Consider the following 11,253-nt stretch of genomic DNA (forward strand, 5'->3'; position numbering starts at 1 on the left):
TTTTTTTTTTTTTTTTTTGGTATCGGGAATTGAACTCAGTGGCACTCGACCTATGAATCACATACCCAGCTCTATTTTGTATTTTATTTAGAGACAGGGTCTCACTGAGTTGCATAGCACCTCGCTGTAGCTGAGGCTGGCTTTGAAATCACGATCCTCCTGCTTCAACCTCCTGAGCCACTGGGATTACAGGCATGCACCACCATGCCCAGCTTAGCAGAACTTTTAAGACAAAATTAGACATACATCAAGTGTACAACTGTCAATATTTTCAATTTCCACTAGGCAATTATGGTACGACTATAAGTTACTATTTTACAGAAGTTAATATCTACATATAGTTACTGAACCAAGTTAGGAGTAAAGTACAAAATTCCAGCTTATATGACTGCACCTAATACTTTTAACTGTTATAAGAACAAATGATAAGAGTATAATAAGAATACTGTGTGGGATTACCATTTGCTAAAAGAAAGGGGATATTCATAACATAATTCATTCAGATTTAACTGAACATGGTGCCAAAATTATACAGAATGGAGAAGATACGAAACACTCATTTTAAAATCAAGATATTGAATTAATAGTTCTGAAACATGAAGCAGTGCATATGTACAACACACAAACAAACCCTGGATTAAAGAAAATTCAGCAATTCATTCAGGGTGAAGTAAAACATGAGTATATGGAAATAGAAATTACAAAAGTGATTTTTCGGGGGGGGGGGAGGTTATAAGGGAATGAACCCAGGAGTGCTCTACCACAAAGCTATATGTCCAGCCCTGTTTACTTTTTATTTTGAAACAGATTTCACTAAATTGCTGAGGCTGGCCTTGAACTTGTGAGTCTCCTGCCTCAGCCTCCACAGTTGCAAGGATTACAGGCATGTGCTACTAAACCTGGCTACAAAAGTGGTATTTTAGCAGGTGTTGATTTGTTTTATTTTAAACCCTTTATAGTGTCTCTCTCTGCTTCCTGGTGGCCATATCCTGAGCCATTTTCCTCCACCACAGTCTTCCATCATATGTTCTGCCTCATCTCAGGGCCAGAGCAATGGAGCTGGTCATTTATGGATTGAGACCTCTGAAACTGTGAGACCCAAATAAACTTTCCCTCCTCTAAAATTGTTCTTGTCAGATTTTTTGTTAGCAAAAAAGCTGACTAAAACAAAAATTGGTACCAAAGAAGTAGGGTCATTGCTGTGAATACCCTGACCATTTAGTTGAGAAGCTTTTTGAGCTTTCTAAAATCTATGGGAAGAATTTTGAAAGTTTAGAGATTCAAGTTTAGAGATTTAGAACTTTGTGGGTGTTCTGGTTAAAGTTGAAAAGACCAGAATGTCAACAAGACCAGGGACAGTAAAGACTGAGCTAATGAGGTCTTAGGGGAAAAGGAGGATTTTATTCGAAATTGGACTAGACCCCATCCATTCTTGTTATGTTTTGGCTAAAAAGTTGTCTACATTTTACCCATGTCCTAAGACTTTCTATGAGGCTGAATATAAAGGTAATGGACTTCTTAATATAGGCAGCATAGCATTCAGACAGCAGCATGAATATAAATGGTAGGTTTCGGTCAAGTTTATTACAATAATCAAGAGCAGAAATCAAAGCAGAAAGATTTGAAAAATTTAAAAATTTGGCCAGAACTGAGTACAACTGGGGCTAAGGAAGGCATATTTGTTAAAGACATTTATAGCCACTAAAGAAATGCTAAAACCTTTACCCACAGACAACAGAAAAGAAGACTCAAGGGCATCTCCACAAGTAGTAAGACCACATTTATCTCAGACTCAATGATGGAAAAGTAAAAACTGTCTTGAGAAGAGATCAGTGTGGCACACTCCTTGCACAGGAGGGCCAAAGAAGTTGTTGCATTGTACTCAACCATCTAGGCACACAGAGGCTGTGGCAGCTGTGGTATCTGGAGGCTTGGCAACTGCTAAAAATGGTGACAGACGATGGTGGCAGACACTGGCATCAACCACGTGGTGCTGGTTCCGCAGGAGTGCAGGATGCTGAAGTTAGGGGGTCATAGAGGCTTCCATTGAGATTTCAAAGGAAGGCCTGGAAGGCCAGGCAAAGTGCAGCAGAGTCAGAGTCCTTTGGCCCTGGAGAGGGCAATGTGTGGAGATGTGAACAAGAAAGCCAAAGCAGCACTGGAGATTCCCAAGATTAAGAAATGCCAGTACTGTGGAATGTCTTCTCAGGAAAGCTGTAGAAAATGAGCACAAACAAGCCAAGAGAGCCCTATGGGCTACAACCAACAAAGTCATAGGGGTGGAGCCACACAAGCCCTTTGGAAAGAATAGCAAGATACCATGTACCCCAGATGTAGGACATGGAGCTATAGAACTTGTTTGCCCAGCTTGATTTCAGTCTTGCTTTTGTCCCACCCCTTCTATTTCTCCTGTAGGGACTCCAAAGTTTACTCTGTGCCTTTATATGTTGGATATATGCAATTTGCTTTTGATTTTTCCAGGGGCTCACATTGTCTTGAATCTCAGAGAAGACCTTGGACTTGGGCTTTTGGGAAATCCTAGAACTGTTAAGACTATGGGGACTCTTGGAAGTGGGCTAAATGTATTTTGCATTTTGAGATGGGCATGAGTTTGGGGAGCCAGGAGCAGAATGTTATGGTTTAGATGAGTTGTCCCCTAAAAGCTCATGTGTGAGATAATGCAAGAAAGTTAGGATGTGAAATGATTATTACCAGTCTTATTAACCTAATCAATACATTAATCCTCTCACAGGGATTAATTCGGTGGTTACTATAATTAGTAGGGTTTGGCTGGAGGAGGTGGGTCCCTGGGAACAGGCCATTAGGATTTACTATATTTTGTTCATGGTAAGGGGAGCTCTCTCTTTCTGCTTCCTGGTGGCCATGTCCTGAGACACTTTCCTCCAACACACTCTTCCACCATAAAGTTCTGCCTCACCCTGGACCCAGAGCAATGAAGTAGGCCATCTATGGAATGAGACTTCTGAAACCGTGAGGATCACATAAGCTTTTCCTCTTCTAAAAAAAAAAAGTAAAAAAGAAAAATCCTTCACAGGCCAGGTGCAGTGGCACACATGTGCATTTAATCCCAGCAACTCAGGAGGCTGAGACAGGAGGATCACAAGTTCAAAGCCAACCTCTGAAACTCAGCAAAGCACTAAGCCACTTAGTGAGACCATGTCTCAAAATAAAAAGGGCGGGGGAAGTGGCTCAGTGGGAAAGCGTCTATGGGTTCTAACTTCAGTAACAAAAAAGAAAACACCCTTCGCAACAAAATCATGCTTTATGCATATATGAATATACCACAGGAAATTTCACTTTTTGTGTCTATGGCAAAAGTACCAATCAAAAAATAAATTAATTAAAAAGTAGAATGGAGGAAGGAGGTGAGGGGCAGTGGGCAGAAGAGGGATTAAAATCAAATTCCAACCATGCATTTTTGTCAAAATAAACCCAACTACTATGTATAATTATAATGCTCTAATATAAAAAGCAAAACTTGCCAGGTATGGTGGCACACCCCTGTAATCCTCAGTGGCTCGAGATGCTGAGACAGGAGGATGGTGAGTTCAAAGACAGCCTCAGCAATGGTGAGGTGCTAAGAAACCTGTCTTTAAATAAAATACAAAATAGGGCTGGGGATGTGGCTTAATGGTCGAGTGCCCCTGAGTTCAATCCCTGTTCCCTACCCCTCCCCCCCAAAAAAAAACACAAAACTTCACAACACCTAAATGACTTTCTGTATTTTCTTATGGATTATATTCATCAGTCACCTAAGAATTCATATTTTAACTAAATCAACTTCCTTCTAAAATCAGTTTATTGCATCATACATACAACTAATTAAAATACTGTAATATCAAAGAAGTCTCTAGAAAACACTATCATTGCATATAATGCTGGAGTTTAATTCTAAATGGTGAAATACACTATGTACCTGTCATTCTAAAAGACATTCCATCAATTAAATAATTGTGTATATCAACTATAAGATGTACCCTGATTTTAAACTCATAAAAAGTTTCAGTATACATTTAGAGGGCTGGGGATGTGGCTCAAGCGGTAGCGCGCTCGCCTGGCATGCGTGCGACCCGGGTTCGATCCTCAGTACCACATACAAACAAAGATGTTGTGCCTGCCAAAAACTAAAAAATAAATATTAAAAAAATAAAAAATAAAAAAAATATATATACACATTTAGAATGAAGAAAATATAATAATTACACAAAAGGTAATCTAAGAACAGTCCTACCTCATGCTCATGTGGAATAAAACTTGATGAGCTTATACACTGAAAGTTCACACTGGAACACATTGGAATCAACCTTTCAACCTAACAAAACTTTAGAGTTCAAAAATCAAATGCTATTTCTAGAACATTACCATATGGAGAGCCCAATAACATCATGTCTACTCTGAACAAAGTTAATTTGAGATAAATTTGATTTAAAATTTACATTTACAGATATGACAACACATGAAAAAGCAGCAATTCAATAATGATCTCAAAATAAATGTTTAATTGGACTGACTAGTCAATGTGATCAAATCATCTAAATTTGTCACTGCAGACATTGTCCAACTACATACTTGCAAATATAACAAGAGTAATATTTGTTTAAAATTTATTTAAAATTTATCTAAAAAGTAGGATTCCCGAGAAGGTGTTGGCGCCCTGGGAGTTAACAAAGCATGGTGGCATCCAAGACATCTTTTTACAAGGGAAACAGTTCCATGAAGCCTTGGAAAGCATACTTTCACCCCAGGGGAACATAAAAGAGAGAGATGAAGAACTCCTCAAATGTGGCTACATTGAAAGCATCCAACATATTCTGAAAGATGTCAGTGGAGTGCGGGCTCTTGAAAGCGCTGTTCAGCATGAGACCTTAAAGTATGTAGGTCTACTGGACTGTGTGGCTGAGTATCAGGGCAAGTTGTGTGTGATTGATTGGAAGACATCAGAGAAACCAAAGCCTTTTATCCAAAATACATATGACAACCCTCTATAAGTTGTGGCATATGTGGGTGCCATAAACCATGATGCCAACTACAGTTTTCAGGTTCAGTGTGGCCTGATTGTGGTAGCTTACAAAGATGGATCCCCTGCCCACCCACATTTCATGGATGCAGAGCTCTGTTCCCAGTATTGGACCAAGTGGCTTCTTCGGCTAGAAGAATATGCAGAAAAGAAAAAGAACCACCATATTCAAAAAACAGATTAGAGTTGGTTACAGTGGTGTAGATCTGTAATCCCGTCTGTTTGGGAGGCAGAGGCAGGAGAATCACAAATTCAAGGATAGCTTGGGTAACAGTAAAATCTTGTTTCCAAATAAAAAATAAGGGCTGGGGGTGTAACTCAGTGGTAGAGCACCACTGGGTTCAATCCCCAGTACTGGAAAAGAAAGAAAACAGGATAGTATACCTTTTAGGAATATTAAGTACTTTCTCATTGTTTAGACAGATTGATTGCTATTCACTCTTCTAAAAGAGGAGATATGTCTGAATATTGAATAATAGTTTTATTTGATATTGTACAATGGAGATTAGGGAAAACTTCTTTTCCAAAGATCAAAGACCTTGTTTCCTNGTACATAAAATTTTTATTTAGAACTTTGTAGCTATGGGAACACTAACAAAATCCATTAATTTTTTTCTGTTTGATAAGTAATAAGTTGTTCTTGGGTTTGAGAAAGTTAAATAAATGCCTGTTATTGCCCTGGGGGGAAAAAAAATAAAAAATAAAATAAAATAAAATTTATCTATCTTTGGTATTGGGGATGGAACCCAGGGGCACTGTACCACTGAGCTACATACAGAGAATAGGCTGTGTAAGAGCACCCCAACCTCTTAAGAAAAAAATTCTTGCCAAAGAAGGGCAAAAATGAATCAAAGATGTAACTATAATCTTTCCTTCTAACTCTAAATAAGACAAATTAATTTACACCATTGTTTAAATGTTCAAAATGTGTATAGTACTATTCTGTAATATCTCAAAAAATAAAATTTTTTTAAGAAAACATGTTTCTACAACAAATCATTAATTCTACAATTACAACAAATTTATTATAACAATTATTGGTTCTATAATTATAGCATATTTCATTCAGTACTTGAGCCCCGGTGTGTAAATCACTTTTTCTGAGTTATAATAAAATGTATTTAATTACAGCATCTGAGTACTTCTAATTTAACAATAGAATTGTTTCTGAGGTTATATCTCAATTTGCCAAGGTTAGTACAAAATGGACTTGAAAAAGGTCACTGTAGAATTTAACTAGCATTAAAAGTCTATAATTGATTATTATGTGCCAAATGAATACTTTAACACATTTAGTTCTCCAACAGTTCTATGAAGAGAGCACCATTATTATCTTCATTTTACTAAAGAGGAGAATAAGGCTTAGAGACATTAAATTATATATCCAAGATGATAGAGGCAAGTGTCGGGACCTATGTTCAAACCCAGTTCCTGTCTTTTGAGTTCAAGCTCTTCGCTGTTACTGATTACCTCACAGAACACTATTTAGGAAAAAATTCTCATTTGAATAAAAATCAATTATCAATTTAAAAAAGTATATGACGGGGGATGCAGCTCAGTGGTAAAGTGCCCCTGGGTTCCATCCCCAGTACCAAAAATAGATAAATTTTAAAAATAAAAAAGTATAAATTAAAATTTTATTTTGAAACTACCTCCAACTTTGAATCCTAACTGAAATCCTAATAACCATGGAAAATCTAATCCCTATAGTAAGCTCAGGCTTCTAAGGCAACCAGCAATAAATACTGTAATCTATTATGCTAGGTACTATGGATATAATGGTGAATTTAAAAGATGTGGGTCCCCTGTCCTCATGATTCTCAAGTTTTTTCTAAGTTCTCAGAACTTTACTATTAACTGAATTAGAATAAGGTTGACAAAGGGGAAGATAATGAAGATAATTAAGCTTTTTAACTAAAAAGTTTTGCAGTAAAGCAGTCTTTTTATATTTAAAATGAATTAAAGACTAAGTCACTTCATATACTGACACATATAAGCTACCTGAAGACCTTACAGAGGAAAACCATGAACCAGAACTTGAAAAATCACAGGTTCACAAGAATGAATCTGTCAGTGGAGGGATTTTTTCAGCCAAGAAGCAACTTGTAAGATACTTCTTACTTTCACAAATGTAACACACTGTTTGCTACTGAGTACCAATTGAGTACTATTCTGGACTCTTCATACACACTATCTCTAAAATAGGTTTTTAATCCCCTATTTAAAGAAGAAAATATCTTCTCTATACATATTTACCTCATGAAATCTATCACTGGGTTTGAATATATAACCTGCATTTTGAATATACTAAAATGAAATAAAAGATGACCCATGTATTTAAAAAATGCATTCACACATTAAACAATACACCCTCATTTGTAAGCAGAATTTGGTCTTTGATACATCACCCCCCAAAAAATGACTAAGGTATTTGTAGTAATGCTTCCAGTTAGAGAAAAGAGAGATCTTTGTTAATAAGCAGTCACAGGAGAGCAAAGCACAGGCCCATCAGGACTTTACTCCCCACAAACCTGGCCTGCTCACTCTTCCCCTTTTCTGAAAAACTGAAGAAGCTTGTGAAAACCTGCATCAGAAGCTGAGGACTGCATACGGTGTCCTCAACTACATGAAGCTGTACAATCTCTATTTGAATATCCTCCTTTCTTTCACCCAAGTCATATTGTTCTCCTTTGCTCACCTTTCTTATCCACTCTAGCCTCTGACCCCTCATTTCCTAATAGTAGATCATTTTGCATTGTGACCAGGCAGTAGAAGAATCAGACAGCTGAATTCCCCTGGACTTGTGTTGTAATAGTAAAAACAAACTGAACCCTTTCCCACCCTATCATGTTCCAGTATGGAGGTTTAAAGGCTTAATGTTCAGGCTATCTGACTTTCACATAATTCCTTCAACAGGTCAGGGATCAGCAACACAGCCCTGGGAAGAAGAAACTGAATTACTTTAGTCCTTCGGAATAGATTTGCTGACTACTCACGATCACTCCATCTCTCACAAGGGGGACCTGAAAAGATTCTTCCCAACCCTGTAGATTGACTAAACCAAAGGAAACAAGGTCTTTGATCTTTGGAAAAGAAGTTTTCCCTAATCTCCATTGTACAATATCAAATAAAACTATTATTCAATATTCAGACATTAATAGACCTAAAAGTTACATGTTATGGAAAGCTAAATTAACATCTATATACTACTTTTATTCACACTCCCTATATGCTATGAAAAAGGTATTAAAACAAAGTAAAAACACAAAATTACAAAATCAGGTAAGACTCTACTAAATTTAACTTTCAAATTGTTTTCCAAGAGGCTCTATATTCTAACAGTATCAAAGCAGATTCCCCTAAGTCCAACAACATGCCAATCATCATAAAAGATTAAAGTGACAATAGAGATCATTCAAATACTTTACTTTCCAAATCTATTCTCTAGGGGAAAAGAAAATCCGTATCAAGACTGACTCACTGACTAATGTAATGAAACCAAGAATTTGTTGTTCAATTCACACATTTCTGATTTTACCAACAAAGTATAGTAGAAAACACATTCCCAGACTTTATTTTACTTTTTTATTTTGAGATAAGGTCTCACTAAATTGTTTAGGGCCTGGCTAAATTGCTGAGGCTGGCCTTGAACTTGAGATCCTCCTATTTCAGCTTCCTGAGCTGCTGGGATTAAGGTGAGCACCACCGTACCCAGCTCAATAGATTCTCAATCTTTATTCTGTATTACTGAACAGGAAAATTAAAAAAAAAAACAGTATTTTTTGGTTATAAATTAAACCATCATATTTTACACACATGACCTAACAAGATATAAGTACACATAAACACACTATGAATATGTATTTTATAAATGTCATGCTGTTTGCTGTTTAACAAACTTTAAAAATTTGTCCACAACTGAAACCATGTAAAAAATATAATCTCGAATGCAAAAGAAAAATCCATGAGTTTCATGGCCCACAACCCGGAGGGAATGAAATGCATTTTTCAAAAACAGACTTTATAAATTGATACCAAAAATTAAAACAGTTAAAAAAAATTCAGGTACCTTTTCGCACTAGTTGACAATTTAGCAGCTGTTTTGCTGGATATTTTTCCCTCCTTTTTCTTGGGCTGAACTTGCTCTCTTTCTGGTTCTTGCTGAACACTTTCACGTTGGTCTCCATCAGAACTTCCTCCACTAGTGCTTGGACTGTCATCAACTCTCTGTGCCTCCGTGGACATTTTAGATTCTAGATTCAAGAATCAAAAATCATTTAATCAGCTGTGGGTACCTCCAGAATGGAGAGAAAGTGAGTCTAAAAACAGAACAAGTAAAACTCAGTAGTTTTATAAAATAGAAATGGTTTACAAAACAGCTCTGGGAGTTGCCAAAACTTTTCCTTCATCCATTCATGCAAAATTTACACAAAAATATTCATAGCAATATTACTCACAATAGACACCAAGAAGTAATTCAAATGTACACTAATTACGAATGGATAGTCAAAAAGTGGTATGTCTACCTAACAGAATATTACTCAGCCATAAAAAGGAATTAAGTATAGCATCTATATGCTACAAGGATGAATCCTGAATCACTATACCAAGTGAAAGAAGCTAGTCACAAAGGACCACAAACTGTACAATTCCATTTATATGAAATGTCCAGAATAGGTAAATCCATAGAGACATACAAAGACACTAGGAATGAGAAAAGAAAGGAGAACCACTGATAATGGCTATGAAGTTTCCTTTGGGGATGATAAAAATGTTCTTAATGGTGATAGTGCACAACTCTATAAATATTCTAAAAACCAAACAGTTATACATTTTAAAAGGGTGAATTTGGAGCTGGAGGTGTAACTCAGTAGAGAGCATGTTTAGCATGCAAAAGGCCCAGGGTTCCAATTCCCAGCACACACACACACACACACACAAAAATGGTGGGGTGTATCTGACAGTATGTGAATTATTTATCAATTGAGATGTTAAAAGGAAAAAGAAGAGGGGAAGGGTTGAGGGCCTAATCTCTTCCAGGCACTGTGCTAAACCTTTGTACCCACTTATAAGAAATATGAACTAGTAAGTAAACCAACTTGCTAAGTGCCATAACAGCAATTAGTATAAATAGCCACAGGAACAGAGAAATGGGGAGGACACTTCCACATCCGTATCAAATCACTACATCCTCAGGGTTGAGCTAAAGTTAAAATTCTCTAAACTAGTAAATTGTTAAGTAATCTCTGTGTTAATAGAACACAGAGGCTTGCATGATTCTAAATAAATACTGAAACATATGATGGTATCAACACTCATCCAGCCAAATACTAGTCAACTGTTTCATAAGGGCTAAGAATTGTATTGAGACACTGAAGAATTTTTTGTTTTTTCACAAAACATTCCCTCAAAAATATAGTCAACAAATTCCTTTTGAAAAAGATACTTCTGATTACTCTTATTCAAATTAAGACTTGAAATAAAACCGTTCCTGACATGATCAAGAATAAGAGTGGGTAAAAGAAAGATAACCTCAAATAAAGCACAGTTTATTACTATACCTAATCCAAATGGACAGCTAGTTGACACTGATGAACATTCATCATCAAATATTTAACTTGCAGCTTGCTCAAAACCAAGGAGATTTTATAATAGAGACCTTTCATGGATTGTAATTTTTATAGTAAGACAAACTAAAAAGGAGTGCAAAAGATTGGAAAAACCAGGAAGCAAAGAGAGGTTAAAAGTCAACAGAAAATATCAAATGCCTTTACAGAGACACCACACACACCACACGCACACAATCACCACCACCACCACCACCACCTTCAACCCTTACAGCTCCCTTCCCCTATGTCAAACAAAAAAAGGTCTGCCCAAACAGATCTGAAACACACTGACAGGAAATCTACTTTTCTACCTGTTCTGTAAATGGAGAGCATCAGTCTCCATAGCTATGACATCTTTTATGAGCACTAAAGTCACTTAATAGAATACTGAAATTTTATATCAGTATGTTTCATGTCTAGCTCTAAAAGTCCAAATATATTTCTTGCCCTTCTTTTCATTTTTATTTCACTTTAAATTATCATTTTTAGACTTAAGATTGGTTCTTTGTTTTTTTCAGTTTATTTCTCTCAGTTAAAATATATCAAAAGTTTAGGGATGAGGATGTAACTCAGTGGTTGAACACTTGCCTATCATGCTTGAGGCCC

General features: G+C 36.6%; 1 protein-coding gene and 1 pseudogene across 3 annotated transcripts in view; one reads left to right on the forward strand and one right to left on the reverse strand.

Annotated features, from left to right (window-relative positions):
• The window catches only part of LOC125613717 (ubiquitin-conjugating enzyme E2 E2), a 242,182-nt gene extending 232,853 nt beyond the window's left edge, over positions 1-9,329 (reverse strand). For 2 of the 3 annotated variants that reach the window (XM_048794901.1, XM_048794903.1), the window contains exon 1: positions 9,108-9,329. In XM_048794901.1, coding sequence (XP_048650858.1) covers positions 9,108-9,283 — 176 coding nt within the window. In that variant the 5' untranslated portion in view covers positions 9,284-9,329. The remainder of the gene's footprint in view (positions 1-9,107) is intronic. The other variant, XM_048794902.1, reaches the window with a different exon arrangement.
• Positions 1,961-5,505, forward strand: LOC107145129 (annotated as a pseudogene).
• Positions 9,330-11,253: the final 1,924 nt, after the last annotated feature.

This window comes from Marmota marmota, unplaced genomic scaffold (genome assembly GCF_001458135.2).
Source record: "Marmota marmota marmota unplaced genomic scaffold, marMar, whole genome shotgun sequence".
Taxonomy (NCBI): domain Eukaryota; kingdom Metazoa; phylum Chordata; class Mammalia; order Rodentia; family Sciuridae; genus Marmota; species Marmota marmota.